Source organism: Crassostrea angulata, chromosome 9 (assembly GCF_025612915.1).
Source record: "Crassostrea angulata isolate pt1a10 chromosome 9, ASM2561291v2, whole genome shotgun sequence".
NCBI classification, from domain to species: Eukaryota; Metazoa; Mollusca; class Bivalvia; order Ostreida; family Ostreidae; genus Magallana; species Magallana angulata.
The window spans coordinates 27,741,047-27,762,748 of NC_069119.1; the positions used below are offsets into that span (position 1 = coordinate 27,741,047).

At 31.5% G+C, this 21,702-nt stretch overlaps 1 protein-coding gene across 1 annotated transcript; it reads right to left on the bottom strand.

Moving 5' to 3' along the window:
* Window positions 1-16: 16 nt before the first annotated feature.
* On the bottom strand, window positions 17-18,803 carry LOC128163778 (uncharacterized). The gene is made up of 17 exons (XM_052827431.1): window positions 18,700-18,803; window positions 18,383-18,476; window positions 17,178-17,229; window positions 16,565-16,654; window positions 16,257-16,373; window positions 15,735-15,824; window positions 15,190-15,339; window positions 14,140-14,238; window positions 13,913-14,026; window positions 13,466-13,552; window positions 13,262-13,363; window positions 9,240-9,335; window positions 8,169-8,550; window positions 7,035-7,220; window positions 3,399-3,667; window positions 2,655-3,181; window positions 17-2,181 (listed from the first exon to the last, which is right to left on the bottom strand). Exons 2-17 carry the CDS (start codon window positions 18,384-18,386, stop codon window positions 1,886-1,888), a joined length of 2,661 nt encoding a protein of 886 aa, XP_052683391.1. The 5' UTR covers window positions 18,387-18,476; window positions 18,700-18,803; the 3' UTR covers window positions 17-1,885.
* Window positions 18,804-21,702: the final 2,899 nt, after the last annotated feature.

Sequence of the window (21,702 nt, forward strand, 5' to 3'; positions counted from 1 at the left end):
TGCACAAGTTGAAAGTCAACAAAATTAATCCTTATGCATAATTATAAAATGCCACGTGTAAATACAATCATTAATTGCATTTTATAACAATGTAAGAAGATACTTGTATTGGTAGTTTCTACATGTACAACTAGCAACACACATTTGTTTAGCTAACATTGTATTTAGGTTTTTTATCATAAAGTTGTAAGATGCATCAAAGGGTTTGCATATTTTATATCACAGAATCACCAATATTTTCATTATAAATTATTTGTTATGCGTAGAAAAGTAGATGACGATTTCATTTTATTTCGCAATGTACTAGAATAATCACATTGTCATGTTTTTTTCTTTCAAAGGACTGATCCAGTAAATGATGTTCATATTGCCATTTAATTTGTCGTTTCATTACTCAGCTCAAAAATCAATAACACACTTGCTTTCTTAATAAAACGATACAGTCTTTATTTTTTGTTGAAGAAGAGCCACATATAAAATAAGTTCAGCATTAAGTACTCACAATCCTTAGATTTTTCATAAAAAGCACAAGCTTCCGGAATTTGGTTACACGGCAAAAAGCGGTTAGTGTATACGCTAACCGCTTTAAATGTTAACTATATATGCAAAAAGATCTAGATTGAATTAACGTTTTTTTGGTAGAATTCTTCAGGGGTTTTTTTGCTCCGATTATTTGTATGAAAATGAAGGAATTCACACAGTGATAATGAAAGGGATTATTATAATATAATATTTCGTTTGTTTTTTGGTATTTTTGATTTCATTTCATTCGTTTAAAAAACGTTTATAGTTATTCTTTTAAATGAATGATTTTATTCTATTAACATTAAAAAAAGTTAATGTTTCTCATATTTAGAAGTATCTGAGTACATGTATATTACTTGATAAAGAAATTATAAGAGGCATGACGTCGAAAATCAAATAGTGTACAAGGAGCCATTTTAGACTTTATTTACCTACTTGTAAAGAAGAGTTCTGCATATAGATTGAGGAAAATGTTAATATTTTAAAGCTATACAAATTAGATATTTATTTTACTATAATATTTAGTTAATGGCTAAATTATCACAAGTAAAAGTTCAAGGCAGATCTGATGGTTAATTTGCAAACCCACCAGCCTCCTTTATAATCAGGTTATTTAAAGATATACTAATTAAGGACGACTATTGCATCTTAAATAATGGACTACGACCTATATTAAAACTAAAAAAAATAAACTCATCACCCATACATGAAGCTACCTACAAATGTACTACAGTAACTGAGTCAAATAATGCTATTAATCATGATAGAAAAATAGCAAATCTTTTTTTTTTAAATAAACGGACCGAAGCACATAATATTTAAAATGTATTGATTTTATTTTAAATCAATACGATAAAAAGCTAACTAAATGCTTGTTATGTACACACCAGAGGCGTGTTCAACGGTGCGAGCTCTCGCAATCGCCTGCTAAAATTTGTGGTGCGGGTATAGGGAGTTTTGGCGAGCGCTCGCTTTGTTTAACTCGTCACAGGGTGTTAACGTTGTTTAATTTAAAAAACAATCAAACTAAAACGTATGACCATATATCTTAAACACAACATAAAAGCAAAAAGCAAAAACATCTAAACTCTAAAACACTAAAGGAAAGCACAAAAAAGAGATTTCAGTTTTTGTATCAAAATGAATATGTGTAAAAACTTATCATGCCCCAAAAACTAATTATTCAGGTAAGAATTATTGTACAATCAATTTGGGCCTTTTTCAACAATATACATTTTTTGTATCTATTACCTAAGGATTAATATGTCATAGTATATGTAACTTTCCGCTTCCATGTACTACATGTATTTTTCTTGCCGATTTGCGTATTAAGCTTTATGTAGAAACATCCGACAAAAACCTATGATGACTTGCTTTCCAGCTGGTTCCAAAACAGATCGTCTCGACCGATTTTCCTCAGTTCACCAGCCAAAAACTCCAAAGGAAGTTTTTTTTGCCCTTGAATACGACCAATAAATCGGCCAATGAATTGATGTTTTGTTTTTTGAGCGGTCATTTTTAGCTCTTTTTTCAGCTGTTCTATCTCGTTAACAGAAAGCTGTTCATAGATGGTATTTACGATGTGCTCAAGACTATCATATATTGCTTTGTAAACTTCTTCTCTGTTTTCATCCATCTTCGCTTTTGCGTCTTCCGCTTCAAAAAAGGTTAAAATGTATACATCAAAAAGTGTAAAAAAAAAAAAAAAAAAAAAACACCTCTTACTTCATATGTCAATCAAAAATTGTATCATTTTATTAATAATATTTGCAATTTTTGATAGTTCATTAACAGTTAAATCTTGAAAGTTAGTGAAAACAAATCTTTCTTCACAAAATTAATTTGTAACCCGATTTTAAAACTGAACATGATGTAAAAAATATTGCTCAGAAAATAAATATTAGAGAGCGGTATTTAAAAAAAACAACCCCAAAACATTAAAATTTTAAAATCTCTAATTGCTTGCGGATTATGATTCCATTCATGTTTGTTTTGATTTGATGTTATCAAATCTCTGAATGATTTAAAAATCAAAATCGATTTGGGAACATCATAAAACATTTTACAAGAGTATAAACGTTTTTCTAGATACCTCATACATGTACATATACATTTTTCATATAGTTTACCTTCATACTTTTTTACAAGATAGCCCCAATTCAATCTTTTCCAGTCTATTAGATTTTCCTTACGGATCATCAATATGTAACCCTTTGGATCTTTGTTTTCCACGTGGCAAAGTTTTACATGTGCAAAACTGGAGCCGTATTTAAGGAATTTTATAACCAGATTTTCTCCCTCCATCGGTTTCACGTCCCCTCGGAACTCTAGACCTATTTCTTCACCAGATCTTATGGTAAAGTCGGAGCTTTCGTCTTCTTCTTCAATTTGCATCCATTTCTTTTTTAACAAACATTTTGCTTGCTTGCTAAGATCAAAACCCTTCGACTCAATACAGTATACACACAGCTCAATGGTTTCCCCAATCTCTTCGGGTACCTTATACAATGTAAGTAGCTTGCATTTTGATTTAATTCCCAGAAGTGTATGGAAAGCATTTAGCAATCTGTTAAGAATACTCTTCTTTGTTTCAGGATTTTCAGGATCTTTTATAGTTTCTTTCAAATTTTGATCTTTTGCCTGCACGATATAAGATCTACAAATAATAGAGTAACTGTGAAAAAAGCATAGTACAAGTTTATTTTACAAATGTCAAAATCAAACTGATTTTTTGGTGTAGTAGGTTGTATAGAATGATATGTGGTCGGAATATCGTATGAAGCAAAACGTATGTTTTTTAACCTTTCGGTCGATTTCAGCGGGCGAATTGAACACTTTGAGTCCTCTATTATTATTTATAAAAAAGTACTCACATGGCATCTTTTTGCAGCATTACATTGAAAACCATTTTGCCTCTCTTAGTTTCTGGTTCCACTATATCACGATTCCAATTTACAAACTGAGTGTCTGTTGACACACAAACAAATAAAGATGTTTCTGCTTCATCGACTTTGGGGAACTCCACAGTAACCTTTCGTGAAAATGCTCTTGCTTGCAAACCTTCGGAAATTGTTATGTTACCATATTTATTAGGGTTTTCTTCTTGGTATTTCTTTATTCTTTCTTTGTCCGTTAGGTGAACCTAGTGAAGATAAATTAATCCAAATAACTATTTTCATTTTCATTTCTAAAATAAATTACTATTTACCTCCTGGTGTATAACGAAAAGGGGAAAGAAACATTTTACCTGAACATGTTTGGGTTAACCACTGCTACATGAACATTAAACATAACATTTCCATTATATTAAATAAAAAAACAAGAACAATGACATGTTGTCTTGATATTAAATTTTTTTTGACCATTAAACAGGGAAAAAAATAACTAAATTCGAAACCCAATTTTTTTTTTACAAATGATGGCCATTTTGTCCATCCTATGCAATATATCTATATTCTTAAAGTAAAACTCCCAAATAATGTAAAACTTTATAATATACTTATTAATTTGATGTTTATTGACTTACCCAATGTATTTCATTGGTAAAAATTGAACCTCATCAACAATTTAAAATGTTAATTATTTAAGGGTACTTGCATAATGACGTCACAAATTGTAGCATTGTAGTTCTTGAGAAGGTTTTTAAAGATTTATTCCTATTCATTTCTATGTCAAACTTCAAACCCGTCTTGGGAGCCTAGTGTTTGTCTGGGTTTTATTTTTTTTACAATTAGAATTTAAATTTCGGCATGCTTGCGTAGTAATCTCACAAACTGTACCACTGTATTTATTGAGAAGGTTTTAAAACATTTATTCCTGTTCATTTCTATCCGGGGTTTACTTTTTGGGACAATTAGAATCTAAATTTAAAGATGTTTGTCTGGGGTTTAGTTTTTTAGGGTCACCTAAGTAAACTCAGGTGACCCATTGCAATCCGTTTTAGTCCATCGTCGTGCGTCGTGCAATGTGCGTTGTATATCGTGCGTCATGTGTCGTGCGTCGTCCGTTAACAATTTTACATTTTTAACTTCCTCTTAAAAACTACAAGCCTTAGGCTAATTGTTACCATATTTGGTATGAGGCATCTCTATGCATGGTAAGAGGAATCTAAATTGTGAAACTCGTGGTTCTACCTCGCCGGGGCACCAAAAATGGGGCCAGATATGCCAAAAAAAGCCAAAAAAAAAAAGAGAAATCTTTTTCTCTACTCCCACACATGTGAGGGAGTAAACTGCTTGCATGATTATGATGTACATGAAACCCTCTACCAAATTTGTGAAATTCATGACCCCTGTGTCAGGGGTTCAGGCTCTAGGGTAAGGCCAATATGGCCATATAGTGAAAATATTTTAAATCCTAGTAAATCTTCTTTTCTACTCATATATATATATATATATATATATATATATATATATATATATATATATATATATATATATATACTTTTAAAAACTAAATGCATGATAATGATGTCCATGAAGCCTTCTACCAAAATTGAGGAATTCATGACCCCTATGTCAGGGGTTCAGGCTCTAGGGTGGGGCCAATATGGCCATATCGTAAAACTGTGTTCAATCTTAGTAAATCTTCTTTTCTACTTACATATATATGTTTGTGAAAAACTAAATGCATGATTATGATGTACATGAAGCCCTCTATCAAAATCTTAAAATTCATAGCCCCTGGGTGAGGGCTATAAAAATGTATTAAATCTTAGAAAATCTTCTTCTCTTCTCCCATATATATATTTGTTAAAAACTAAATGCATTGTTATGCTGTCCATGAAGCCCTCTACCAAAATTGTGATATTCATGACCCCTGTCTCAGGGGTTCAGGCTCTAGGGTGGGGCCAATATGGCCATATAGTAAAAAAGTATTAAATCTTCGAAAATCTTTTTCTCTTCTCCCATATATACATGTATTTGTTAAAAACTAAATGCATGATTATGATGTCTATGAAGTCCTCTACCAAAATTGTGAAATTCATGACCCCTGGGTCAGGGGTTGTGGCTCCAAGGTGGGGCCAATATATATGACCATATAGTAAAAATGTATTCAATCTTAGAAAATCGTCTTCTCTACTCCCATACAATGTATATAGTTGTTAAAAACTAAATGCCTGGTAATGATGCCCATGAAGCCGTCCATCAAAATTGTGAAATTCATGACCTCTGTGTCAGGGGTTCAAGCTCTAGGGTGGGGTCAATATGGCCAAATAGAAAAAATGTATTAAATATTTAAACAATTTCTTCTTCATTCCCAAACATGTGGGCAAAAACTGAATACATGGTGATGTTTTCCATAAACTCCTCTACCTAAATTGTGAAATTCATGGCCCCTGGGTCAAGAGTTGAGGACATCGGGGGGGGGGGGAGGGTAATGTTTATGCATATAATGTTTTAAAATCTTCTTCTCTATTCTCGCACTTCTGTATGAAAATCTTACTTCATAATTATGTTAACCAGGAAGTCTTCTATTAAAATTTTAAATTTTATGTCCCGTGGAGTATGTGTTTTGACTCTAGGGCAGGGCCAAAATGGATTTTTAGGAGTTGGTATATATCATATATGTTTAAAAATTATCTTCTTTACTTCCACACACCTGAATGGAAATTTAAACTGAATTCATCATTTCGTAGACCCGATCTTTAAGTTTTTCATCAAAATTATAGGTTTCAAAGTTCTTTTTCAAAGATTTCAGGCAAGGGTGGTCAACCCCAGAACGAAACCCAATTAAATGAATATATGAGACTCCTCGACAAGTTTGTGTATGGGATGTATGCCACTCAGGTGACTGTTAAGGCCTATTGGCCTCTTGTTTACGATTAGAATTTAAATTTGAGGATGCTTGCATAGTAATCTCATAGACTGTAGCACTGTAGTTCTTGAGAAGACTATTTTTAACAATTTCTCTATATATTCTTTCTGTTAGACTTTAATTAAGGAACAGATTAAATATTCATTTGTTTTTTACGATATTAAATGGTTTGGAGCAGTTTAAGTTTTATAAACCGCGAAACGGTTTACAAAAAGCGTAAATCGTTTCAAAAGATTTTGTATCGTATAAAACTACTAATAAATATCGAATTCATTGCTTATAACTAAATTTATTTTACTCTTCATAGTAGATAAAGACGGTCATTTGACCTTCAAAAAGTGAAAAAAAATTGTATAAAATTCAAAGGTCACGTTAGGCGTATTGATACGGTTTTGACGTTAGTCTTACTATGACGCAGGCAACATTCTTTATACGATATAAAATCAATTTTTAGCCAACAGAAAGCGTGTTAAAACCAGAATTAAATTATTACAGTATAATTATAACATAATCACCAAATGATTGAAACAGTGAACTTATTTATTGATTAGTCTTCTATTAGCACTTTGGACTATATGATTTAAAATGAACGGTAAGAGTATATACATATTACGTTAAAGTTCACCTTATTTAATGTTTTGACCAATGGTCATAATCATATATATATAGGTAATAGTTATCCTTTATCGTACCTTGAATTTAATTGTTTCGCGGCCTCCATCTGAAGGGGGAAGTTTTATGGAACAGTTTGCTTCCGGAATAGATATCGTCACGCCCTTTTTTATGTCTTCCCTACTAAATGTCTTCTCATGCGTTGGAAAGTCATAGTGGACAACTAAAAATTCTCCTGGCTCTATTTGCATAGAAATTTGTCTTCCCTACAATAAATTAAACAAAATACAATCCCAATTACATAATAATCACAAGTGTAGAAACTTTTACTTCTCTGACTAGGGTTTCGAGAATGAATTTTTTGTTTGTATTTTTATAATTTTTCTTTTACAAATATAATATATAATAAGGTGATATAAATTTTTTTGTTGCATTGATCCGTGATTCTCTAGAACTACTCAGCTAACGTGTTAGATAAAGTTATTATTAAAAGATAATTTTGTAATATTTCTTTTATTGTAAAATATTTTACGTAAGATCTGAAATATTAATTACACTCCTGTTCAATAAGATTATTTTATCAAATTTTAAGTTTGATAAGGCGAGACTGACCATGCCGGATTAATCATTTTTATGACATAATCTTTCAGTTAAGTTTAATGTATTTTTTTTTATAACCCCCCCCCCCCCCCCAAAAAAAAAAACGAAACAAAACAAATAATAGAACTACTTACATTGTACAAACACTCAGTTTCTACTTGAGTTTGCTTCTACACTAGTACTGTATTTATATTGTAAAAATTGTAATATTATGTGCTGTATGGGTACTTTTAAAGTTAAAAAGGCATAAATCCAAACAGTATGCATATGAACTTGGTTCGTTTGCTTTTATTAACAATTAGTTGAATACAAATGACCCTTTCTGTTGGCTAAACAAATGGAAACTACACCAAAAAATATATATTATATTTGCATTGGCAATCTCAATTCCTTTTATCTTTTCTTTTTGGAAGTCAAACTTTCAAGTTAAAATATCTTATAATTAATTTTAAGGATGTATGACCAATTACGTTTAATATTTGAAGACATTAATTGTAACATCAGAGTTACTATTATGGTACCTTATGTTATACCCCCCCCCCCCCCCAAAAAAAAATAGCAAAAAAAAAAAAAAACCCAAAAAAAACTATACACTGTTAACAAACGGTTCATACCTCAATGACCACATTTTTCGTTGACTTCCATTTGCCACCTTTGAATACTTTACCGCCAACAGATTGACATGTGAGTGTATACTTATTGTCCACGCGGACATCAACAAGTGACTTGAACCTCTCCATTTTGTACGTGTGGATTAATTCACTTCTATCCATATCGCTGCTTTTTAGCTTTTTGTCAATATCCTCTGGAGCTATTTTAGTTAAACTTCCCTCAAAATCCGCATCATTTACTACATCATCATCAGAATCAGTGTCGGACTCTTCAATAAAGTCATTTCCTGTTTCATATGAATCATCAGCTTGTTCCAATTCTTTAGGATCTGCCAAAATACACACGCTGACATCTTCCTCTATCCTTATTTCTCCTGGTGGTAGGCTATAATGTGTAAAATTGAATCATATACTAATAAAAAGGTAGAACATGCACATGTAGAGAACAGAGTATTATAGGAATCTGGTGAGCACATTGAATGCATTTTTACACAGCATCTAATTTTTCCATTGTGTTTAAAAAGTATTTCTGTTTTTAATAGGAAAACGTGAACTCAAATACATTTATTAAAATACGTTGAAATTTTAAGTCCTTGAAATGCTTTATTTTTATTTTATTACAAATAAATAAACATTTGAAGATTATACTGAACCACTGATAGTTATATTTATGTTACAGTACTGGACTAACTATATATATTTTTTTTACATGATTGAACATCAACGTTGTAATTATGATTTTTTCGAAAAATATACTTTCAATTGCTAATATCATACGTTATAGTATTAATGGATATGGTACAATTTTTTCTTGGGTTAACAACTGGTCCCAGAAATCACTTTGAATTTGTTTCTGTATTGCTTTAATATCAAACAGCCGTGGTCTCATGCATAATCTTGTTTTTTTGATCGCCTGTCATTTTTGTAAATAATTACATGTATTTGTCTTTGATAATACACGTCAACTATTCATTTAGTCTTTAAAAGGAATTTTTAGCATTGTTAAAATATCCATTGTAATATAAAATCCTGATTACAAGTTATCTTTAAAAAGTCAAGATATAACTCACTTACCATTTATCCCCATCCTCAATAGTGTCGTCTATTTTTACACACACAATTTCAATCTTTTTCAGAAGAGGGATTAGTGTGTCTGAACATCCAGTTCCACTGAAGTATAATAAATAGCATTGTTGATTAAACAATGATAACATTGATAACATGTTATGGTGATTCAGCAACAATTATACGGAACGCAATGTATATAATTATTGTGTAAGGAAACATCCTCAAATAGTGTAAAATCAAGCTTATTCAAATCATGGTCCATCCGTCCGTCCGTCTGTCTGCAAACCTTTTACTTGTTCAACTTCTACTCCAGAACCACTGTCTTAGTTTAAACCAAATCTGGCACAAAGCATTATTTTGTAAAGGGACTTTAAGTTTGTTAAAATAAAGGGCCAGGCCCTCTATCAAGGGGAGATGATTATGATTTATTGAAAATTTGTGGATATTGTTAAAAAATCTTCTTTTCAAAAACCATTTTGCTTGAAAAGCTGAAACTTGTGTGGAAGCAACCTCAGATAGTGTTAAATAAAGTTTGTTCAAATCATGGTCCCTGAGGGTACGGGGGATAGGAGCATATGGGATGGGGTTAAGTTTTTTTACATAGAAAAAAAAAATTGTTTTTCTTATTACAAAACATTTTTTTTTCAAAAAGATGCAACTTTAGTGAAAGCAACTTAGCTAGTGTAGATTCAGTTGGTCAAAATCATTTTTCACAGGAGTAGACACAGGAGTAGGCCACATTTGAAGTCTAATTTTACAAAGGAAAAAGTTTTAAATTCACAAAATCTCAAATGTTAAAATACACGGTTTTACTCATGTGCAAGCATTTTGATATATTGTTGATTCTTTAAAATTGTTAATAGTTTGGCCCCTGAATAACTCTTTGGCTTCACAAACTTGTTGTAGCATTATATCCCATTCGATTCCTTTTCAACTGTAATGCTCAATATGTAAAATAACTTTAAAATCACCCTGCGACAAAAAGGCTTAATGATAAGCAGAATATCCATGAGAGAGTTATTCTATAATGTCCAGATATTTTGTATATGACTCCGTAAAGTTAATTTTATCATGTCTGTTGTTGCTCAGGTGAGCAATGTGGCCCATGTGCTATTTTTAAACAATACGGTAAAGCTCGTTTAGTACAAACACCGATATAGCAAAATCTTAGTTATAGCGGAGTTTTTTTGAGTCCCCAGCAAAATTCTTAACAAATCTTTGCAAAATTTAATAGTTATAACGGATTTGGATATAACGAATTTACGGATATAGCGAACTAGTTTTGAGTTCCGTAAAGATGAATGATAACGAAATTCAACTCTTTTATTTGGAATTTCTCTACAGCTTAAAATATTTGCCTTACCATTTAATCAATATTATAGTTTGATGGAATTTATTTTCCCACAGGTATCAAAGGAATGTATTTTCATTCTAAGTCCAATTTAGTAAAATTGTCGTCTGGTAAAAGCAATCATGCATATATATAATTTGCTAAAGTTATTACATGTACTACGAATTCGTTATACGGATATAACGAATAACGGATATAACAATTCAGAGGTAAATCCATAAGTTTTAGGACTTCGTATAACCAAGTTTTACTGTACCGAGATACGATGAAAAAATATTATAATTTATAATGAGGTTATGCTATTTTAAACAAAATACGAGGGTTTATCAAAAAGTACGAAGACTTTTGTCATAGCTGTATATGTTACTTAATGTCATATAATTTCTAAATTTGATTTGATTTTGAAAGTTTCAAACAATTTGCAAGAAAAACAAATTTAATAAATTCTTTTTTTTCAAAGACCTATTTAGAATCTTATCGTGTAAAAATGAGGTAATGGCGCACGGTCAAAATTTGTGTTATGTAATAAACCATATAATGTTAAATGTAATATTTCTATCAATTAGGTTTAAAACCAAATAATATTGAAACCTCACATTAAGTATAGTCATGGTTTTATTCTGTGTATGAAAAATAATGGGATATATTGTTTTGTTGAACAGATATTAGTAACTGAAGACAGGTAGTCATCTTTAGAATTGACCAAAAACGTCGACGTCGCCGGACGTCACGGCGCATATAGGAGAAGAAACAAAATGGATTTTACTTAGGATTAATAAAGATACAAGCTTCGAAAATGTTCAATTGTGCACAAAATAAGTAAAAAAAAATATTTCCAAGTATGTGTTGAACTGTATTACAGTTTTGGGGGTGGTTGTAATTGTATCAAACAGTCCGAAAGAGAGTAGAATATCTATAAATATTTGGTTAAAAAAAGTAACATCAACCAACGTTAAGGGTTTTCCTTACTGTAAACTAAGAAATACACAGTTAGAAAATGAAAACTTTGAAGAACTGACTTATGACTCTCGCAGAAATGTGTGCAAATATGATGGTTCAGTGCTATTTGTGATTGTAAGGTGAAAGGCAAAAGAGACTAAGCATGATATAAAGATGGGGTATTCATGTATCTATAAACTGCGCGTGCTTAAACTTGACGTCATGTTTTGAACGTTACCATGCGCCGTGGTGAAAAAACAATGTTTTTAAAAGGGGTTACAAAAATACCGTTTCATCAAATATACTAAAACTTTGCATATCAATAGAACAAGTGTTAATGCATAGATTAATCTGTTAAGTATGACTTTCCTGAAAAAAAGATATGATAGACAGCCACATTGTCTTCGTATTTTTTGATTGACCCTCGTTTGTATTGTAAAAAAAACACAAAAAAACAACAAAAAAACCAACAACCCCGAAACAAATACAACCAAACAATTGGTAAGCATAAAATCGCCTCTCGAAGTGTTTGTCTTGTTCTCTTTGTTTGCAAACAGCAATCAAATTACTGAGGTACTGACGGGAGTTGATTTTATCGATTATCATTTCTTTTAAAATCAATTTATCTTGCATGTCAATTAGTTTCTAGTTTGTATTTGAATTACGCACTTTTTTATAATATGAATTTTTAGACTTTTCCGACAAGAATTTCGAGAAACCCCATGTGAATCATGTTGTGAAATATTTAAAGATATAATTCAACTGTCTACTAGTATGTATTAGTTATCGAAACAATTCTAAAAATTGTATGGATTCAAGCACTATTGATATCGAACTCTAGTCTCGTTTAACTAGACGCTCGGCTGTCCCCGGTAATATCCGACAAGCAAGAGAGCCCCTCTCTGCTTGTCGCAGATTTACGGAGACAGTCGAGCGTCTGGTTGAACGAGAGAAAATTAACTCTGGCGTAGGAATACATGAGACTACAAAAATAGCTAAATTGTTCATAGTGTATAAAATTTGACTATTTTCAAAGTGTTTATAAATAAGAGTCCTTGAAAATCAATGCTTCAGCATACATGACATCGAATTGTTTTCTATTATTTCAAGAACTTAGTCTTGTCAGCGGTGATGATTTGTGCTTAGGTCCAAACACTGTTTCACTTACGGTTTGCCAGAGTAACTGCATAGGATATTTGATTAAAATCAACTCCAAAAAACGATTTGCCATAATACAAGTTCTTGATGATAGCTTCCAAAAACTTAAATAATTAGTATATCTTTAGAATAAAAAAACAACATTGTACATAAAAGTTATGTGCCACGACAAACATTAACATATGGCAAAACCTCTTAAATGTAAAACTATTTACAAAAACTTAGAAGTTGTTATAAGTCTCAACCACTGAAATTCATTATTGAACGTTTCAATCACTGACAATTGATTAGAAGTCTTTTTTAAAGTCTTTACCAAGTAAGTTTTAACTAATAATGTTCTGTCTCTCTTGTGTGAGACGTTTGTGTGTTTGTTTGTTTGTGTGTGTGTGTGTGTATATATATATATAGATAGATAGATAGATAAATAGATAGATAGATAGATAGATAGATAGATAGATAGATAGATAGATAGATAGATAGATAGATGGATAAAAGTGGTATTTCTGTTATAGCAGGGATTTAAAAAAATACACATTCTGTATTGTTGTCAAAATAAGTGAATGAGACAGTATACACCTACCGCTCAAGGTTAATGTCTGCTGTCAAGTTTTCGTTGCATTGTTTTATTTGTTTGCAAACAATATCGACACTGTTAAATTCTAATGATGACTGATCATCAAAACTGAAAAAAATCATTATTATTGTTAAAATCAATTTTGTACATATTAAGTTGAGTGTATTTGTTGATTATTATTTTAGATCCAACTTAAAGAAAACAAATTACCCCAGACTGCGAATAGCTCTTATTCCAAAGCCAAGCAACTTTTTTACGCGTTTAAACATCTTTTTGTATTCGAAAGAATTTGATGACCTGTTCAAATAAAACAAACATTCGTTATTATTGAACACAAAATTTAAATAATATTACGTTAGCTAGATTTGAACGTTACCTTATTTCCGTTTTATTGAGCATTTTATTTCTAAAGCATATATTTTAGAATTAGAATTATTAAATACATGTAAACGGCGCAAAAAACTATTCTTTACAACTATTTTATTAGAGTATCGATTGTAAACAAATATGCTATCGGAAATGATATCTCTCATATAAAGACAATTTTATGAAATGTTGCTTTGAAACAAATCACAGTACTTTATATATGTTATAAAGATTAAAATTAATTTTCTTGGCAACGACCATACAGTCCAGTCTAGACTTAAAAAGTATTACCAATCCTTATCAGAGGTGCATTTTAGAATTTCCCTTGTAAGTCCACACGCTCTCTGTACGAACAAAAACTGCTTCACAACACTAGAGAGGAATGGTTTGAAACCTTCCTGAGTTCTGTGGAATGATAAAACTGTATTAAAATCGATGTGTGAAACCCCGTACATACGAGAACATTTATTAATGAAACAGAATCATTATTCGATGCAGGAAACTGACGGTGAACATACCTAAATTTGCTAAATTCCATTATTTGTAAAACTTTTCGGACTTTTGTGGAAACAAATATATTAAAGTTGATGCTGGACTGGTGCAAATTTGCCCTGCATCTGTAAGTGATGTAACAGAAAATCGTACATTTGCAACATCATGTGCAATCCCATATAACATTCAAATGTTCATGTTCTGATTATATGTCGTTCCAATAGTTTACCTTTTAGCTCTTATTTACTTTTACCTATAGTATTTACCAATGTGTCGTTAGCTAAATACAATGTACATGTTATATGTTTTACTATAAGACTTTTGCCATTCCTGTTAAAGCTGCTTGGTCCGATTTATTTGTAATTACAGTATCAATTTTTTTTCATACAAATCATTTATCTTAGAAAGTTTTGGACTTTCTCCTATTTACACCAGCAGAATCAGTCTCCTTTCAAAGTTAGAAATATTCAAAGTAAATAAAAATAATTTCTCTTTGGGCAAACGAAAAAACAAACAGAAATGCATCACGGGAATGTTTAGAAAAGGAAACCGCTTGGTTTCGTCCCCCGAATGATTGGGGTTATTCAACCCGCATGCTATGCATCGATTGTAAAGAAAGCAGACTTTGGAAATATTAGCGAACAAAAGGTACCCATGTTTATTTGTAATTTGTCTGATCATTTCGACCTTTATTTAAAGCGATGTCAAATTCGTAAAACAACCATACCCGTCTCGTCGTCAGGGGTGAAATTTAACATGAGGCGAAATAACGCGGTACCTTTTAATGTCGTTTGTTTTGTTAGCAAATTTTGTACGTATTTCTTTTCATTGAAATTTGGCATAATTGACGGGTAAAACTACTGTAATGTCTATTATTATATATATACTATGCATAGCCATCGTTTAAAAGCGTGCATAAAATTGATATTAAATCGGACCAAGCAGCTTTAAATAGATGGACAGATCAATGAATAGATAGATAGATAGATAGATAGATAGATAGATAGATAGATAGATAGATAGATAGATAGATAGATAGATAGATAGATCAATAGATGGATAGATATACTAAGTACAATATTATTGCATCTTTCAGAATTCCTTCAATAGTAGCACCATCTGATAAATCCGTTGATTGCTCTGGTGTTAAGTATGCTAACACATTATCGAAAATAACGGGTATTTCCAAAAGTCCGCAACACAACTTCTTGTTGTCGGAAGAAAATCTATGAAAAAAATATAATGAAAACGTGACAACAAGTTTTGATAGCAAAGCTGTTTAACTAAGATATTACTGTAAATTCCTAATTAAACGCAAAGAATTAATATCCGCTAAAAATCGTGAGAAGCATCCTTCGCGGATTTTAAAATCTCGTCATAATTTTCTGAGAACTATAAGAAATAAGGAGAGAAGTTCAACGTTCGCGATTGAATATTCTCGCGATTTGATACAAACCAGCGGGATCGCGGAATAAAGTACTCGCGTAATATAAGGAATTTACAGTACGCTATGGCTATTTATAAAGCTTTACATGAAAGATCGACTGACTAACCCGACTTGTATATGGGTTTTTTATGAATATTCAACTCGGCCAAGTACTTTCAAATACAAATGACTTACCTCTTGGATAAATGTCTAGATATCATGCACATGATTGCACAGGTGGTCTTGCCAATTTCAAAGACAAGTGGGAAAACTTCATCACATTGTCTTCAAATAAAAAAAGATTAAAAAAAAAATGTAAAATTAATTATAACACAATTAAATTACAATTCGGATGATACTTCATGAAGACATTGAATTTTTTTTTGCATTCTTGACCACTTAATCGTGAAATGTGATGGCCGTGGCTGTGGATGGGAGTAGATCTTTAGATCTCCTCCTAAGATATTTACAAAAGAGAAAAAAAATAATTGCCTCATTTACAAAAATGTTGATCATTATGTTAAAATTCTTTCCTCCGAAAACACTAAGAAGTCAGTGTCTAAAAAATTCGTTTTCTATGGTGCATATTTAATTTAAAAAGATCACAGTTTCTTCTGAATGTGTGCAGATGGTTCTTTCTTACATCGGTTAGTGTTTGTGATGCACTTATTGGGTGTTTTAAAACCGGTAAATGACTGGATGTATATGAAACCTCACCTGAATCGTACGAGGGCATCATCTGTCGTGTTACTAAGTATAACATGCAATACTTTGACACTTTCCATCGTTTCCCTCAAGATTTTCTCTCTTTTTTTCCAATCCTTTTTTTCATCCCTTTTGATGTAATAAGTGACAATAAAATTAGTTTATAAAATGTAAGTTTCAAAAATCTATCTTTGATGGGTTTATAGAATGTCTGTTAATGCAGTTGTAAATAAATACCTTGCTTGGCATTTTTAATATAACTATGATCATATGTTTTTCATAATGCAGTTTTTAAACATGCTGGTAGTGTCGCTACTTACAATTTTAGGTCCGACGTTTCCCTCTTGAGTTGCTCCAAATGCAGTTTGATTTTTACGACTCCATTGTCAACAATATATCTATGAACGTCTCTAAAAAGAATCAATATAAATTCCTGATTTATTCAGAAAATTAAGAGTTGTCCCTATTGATGCTAAGCTAAATGCAATTTTGGGATTGATTTGCTTTCTATATTTCTTTATATTTTTAAATGATTATTGAAATGCGGTGGTTGGTTGTGAGCAGACGGTATCTTAATTATTTCAAAAAAAAAAAACTTTTCGTGTAGAATAAATAGAACTGTATGGTCTTGACCATTTTAAAGTTATTGCTACTTTTGTAGACTATGCGCACTGCTGAAACATTTAGAATCTTTGTTAAAATGTTTGATGCTAAAATATCTGAGTTTATTCTCTACTAAATATTACATGATGTTCCAAACGTTTAAATATAAGGCAGATCTGTTGGTCAATTCTTTGACCACCCAGCCTTCTTGAATGTACTGTTTTGTTATAACAACCATGTGACATGGACTGGTTTGCGGCGAGAAATATTCGCGAAGAAGCTCGCAAAAATTTCTCGCACGGTAATAAAAGTTGGTTTACAGTAACCTACGGGTCTTTCTGGTCCATTTTCATCTTCATTTCGACCTCCTTTTTGATTTTATCTGGAAAAAAGTGTTTTTAGCAATTTTAATTGAATCCAGTCAAATCAAGATAACAAACCACGCATGTCCAGGAAATAAATAAGAACAACTCTCTCCCCCCTCCCCCCGCTTACAAGAATATTAATTCCAGCAATATGAATGTTAATAACTATTCCACGAAATAGTAATTTTTATCATTGCAGACCGTTTGTATTTAAACTGTGTTATTATGTGTTCATGAGACGATGTTATGCATACCTTTTAAGTTTTTAATCTACATAATTATATACAATTGTGCGTTTCTCCGAGTTTATATGACCATTGACTTAATGTGTACATCATACGATTGTTTTCATACTTTTTATGTCTTTTTTTTATCGACATACATGTACATGTAATAATATCGAGTGTGCGTTTCTCTGAGTTCATTGACATAATACACCGCATTCTTTTAAATCCGCTCCTTATCTTATTAGTAAGATTAATCGCTCGTGTTTTGAATTGCACTTTAGCTGGTAAAAACCTATTCTCACTGATTAATGCCAATAGGATTAATGATGGTTTTTCTGTAAAACTTTTTCGCAAAATACACCTTTATTCATAAGCAAAAAGTCATGCGTCGTTTGTAGATACCATTTAAAAACTGTAAAAAAAAATTGAGTATACAATGCCGTAAAATTCAGAACAAATAAAACCAAAGTTCGATATTTCGATAAATGGTGGACAGTGCTTACTTTTTTTAATCTCAGCTCCTTAGAGGTATATGCGATAAACAGCCCCACACGTAGGGAAATTGATTTGCGATTGAAACACTGACAATGTTAAATAATCGTATCAAAAGACATAGCTAGGAAGTTCTGGAGCCAGATCTTATCTTTAATAGGTGTCCCTAGTTACCTCAATATCCGATTACCTTTATTTATTGAAGTTACATTTATCAATTTCATTGAGACAGATATAGCAATAAGTTGGAAATGAAAAGAAGAGAGCGATGTGCAAATTTTTGAATAAAAAGAATTTAATTTACGTTATCAAAATTACTTGTTTGTGCCTAAACGTTAAAAACGTGTTTACATTATTCACTGGGTTTCATCATTAGATTAATTTGATGACTTTTTTCGTCTATTAAAAAAAAACAACATTAAAGTTTGATACTTTAGAAAATTACACTTACCCATGCTGAGCACAAATCTTAATCAACCCAACAGGTTTTTTAATTTTTATTGGATTTCTTTTTTGGACTTATTTCTTTAGATAAATGCTGTTTTCTGAAATGATAAAAAAAACAAATAATCAAATAAAATCTAATTAAAGCATTCACCTCACAATGCATTTATTAAACATTCCAGTTACGTAGAGAGGCAAAAACAGTATTTGTTTTTGAACAGCAATTCCTTTCTAAAGATAATGTGTGATTAATTAACTGAACTCCTATACCGCTGTATATTTATATTTAAAATTCTTTTCGAAGATATTAAAAATGCAACAAACCTTTAACCAACTACATCAAAACCGCTGACACAAACTTTATTCACTGCATTGCAAAGCTTCTACCTACATGACTGTTAGTTCTGTGGTAAAACGAGGAAGTGAATATATTTTGGATTAAAGGTGATAAAACGCACGTATATCGATTTTAATGGTTGAGGACTTCACCCTAACTAACAAAACCCCGAGCAGGCCTCTGCCCTTATTTGATTATCTTATCTAGATATTACCCAAACGGCACGAGTTTTGATTATTACAAGTAAAAATACATAAATATTGAACTTTGTTTTAAAGATTCTGTTCTGACTTTTTTTCCCAGACATGTTCTTTTTATACAGATTTCTTTCAGAACTAAACAAAGCAGGAGATGAAGTAATATGAAATTTAAGAAAACTCATTGGATTGGAAAGATTCTTGAGAATCTTTAGATTAAGTTCAAATTCAGATAAATAACCTAATTGGAAACAAGTAAATGCGCACGATAAACATAATACATTCTTTTGTCTCAAATAAGGGTAAAGCAGTTGTTTATTACGAAAAATTCGTTTCAGAACAGTATGTGAAAAATACCTTCTACTAAATTTGAACTTAAGTTCCTGCAATGAACCATAATTAGTATGTAGGAAAAAAAATAAAAATGCTAAAGCTTTGCATATTTTACATGAGCATGGCTACTTTTCAATTTTTTGACTTGGTTTATAAAAAAAATATTTTAGTTCCTAATTCGAATAGTTTTCTATATAGTGATACATGGATATTTATCTTGAGATTGCTTGATAGCTATTTTCATTTTTAGACTGTATTGATCTCCTTGAAAAGAAGAGGTTATATAGATTATAGGAGACTACCCTTCAAAAATGTCAAATAAATGGATTTTTTCTGGACCACATTTTATTTTATAGCATAAACATTCATATCGAATCAATGTTTAAATTGTTGACCATCTAGCCTCCTTATAGTAAATCTATATATCTTTTTGTGGAGCTCATGGTATTTACACGATTTATATAGCCAATGAGGGACATGATCGGCAAACCCCATTAAACAGAGGAGTCAATATAAAAAAAAGTTCAAAGAGGTCAGGCACAAAAGCTAAATATCTTTTTATCGCCATGATTTACTAATGCTACGCATAAACATTTATGACCATCGAACGTGTGTTGACTCTGTTTTCTCAGCTTTATTTCCAGACTTACATGTATCATATCAGACAGTGTAATAAAACATTTGGTTCACAATTGTTACATATTGGTTACAGAAGTCCTTTATTCAAAGACATATAACTAATTTGCACTTTAAATAGTCACAATAGACACGCTTTGGCAGACCTAAGACCGCAGATTGACTAACTAATATCACGAAGTTTAGGCGGGAACTAAAGAGTAAGTGAGAAACTCAACTCCAAGATGTTAAAGAGAAACTCTCGTGAGGCCAAACGCGAACAACGAAGGACCGAATGTGAATACGAGCGTCTGGAGAGGAATATCATGAAACTGCGAGAAATCCACCGATTCAAAACAAGTCCGGAAGTGCTGAAGAAACAGTTTTACAACATGCCACTGACTCACACGGGGACGGGCGCTGGGGGCGGAAAGAAAAAGAAAGGTGTTGTCATCGGTAAGCATTAGGAACAATCTTCTTTTACATTTTAAAGATTTTTAGAACGCATATAGGTACCATTTTAAGATGAAGAATTAGTACCTCATTCATTGCATTTTTTAAATAATGTATTTTTTGTGCATGTTACTTGGCTCCGTTGTGCATAAGGGCTTTTATTTAAATCAACCTACAACTGAAAACATACAATAATTGTTGCATACGTATCAAATTTTATGTTTTGTATAAGTAGTTCATATTAAATGAAGACATATACGGATGTCAAGCACTTGCCACTTACTTTTCCTTAGTGATATTGAGTTCTTTTCATTATTGCTTATGAAGTGCATTTCATATTATATGTACATGCATGCACCTCATCATGTGAACACATCTCCTTCTTCATTCGTGTTATTTACATCTCGCCATTTAACATATTCTTATTTATTAATCTTGCTATTTAAATCCATAGCTTCTTAATCACTCGTATCTCGTATTTTGTGTGCCTCATGTTTATGTTAGGTACGTTTCTCATCCATGGTTGATATACATGTATGCTATATACATGCATGTGAAGTCATAAACATAATCATTGTACATTTAATTACGCTTGTCGAATAAAGTTTATCACCCCTGGGGGAAGTCCATTCATCTAACTAGACTATTATTGCCATAGCAACATAAAGGTCTTAGTTCTTATATCATATTTGAATCTATAAGAAATTGCTTCTGTCATTTAGAAAAACAAGAGAAAAGCTGTCAGTGTGTCAGTGTGACAGCAAAGCGTTTTTTCTTTTGTGTGAACACTATCTATAATCCATTTGTCAACCCTCAATTGATGAAAACAACCGATCAAGAGAAATGGGATACTCTAAATGCAATATATTGCCAAATTTTACTACGTTTAACAGTTGGTAATGTTTTCATAAATTATCAGAAATCAAAATCCTAGCTTTCTAACATAACAAACAAGACAATTAAACATATATAACATTACAAAAGCTCCAAATACCTTTAAATTGGTGACAAACACACAGAAATTACAAAATAGGGAGAAGTTTCCCAATCTTGGAGACTACCACTTGCCTCTAAATAGACACACGTCCACTCTGCTGGACTGCACGGACTGAAGTGCGGTATTCAAAATTAGCAGTGTACACGTCACTCCAGTGACAGGTTTAGAGAGTAAAAAGAAAAGTGGGAAATTCAAACATGTCTTTTAGAGAAGAGATAAAAGAAAAATATATTTTTATAAAGATTTCATACTAAATAAATTTTTTTATTTAAAAAAGTAAAACGTTTCATTGACAGTGCTGAACATGATTTATTCGATATTCATATGATGCATTTATTCACACCAAATTTTTAATTCTACAGTGTGTTACTTGCAAAGAAATCAGATTTTCCTCT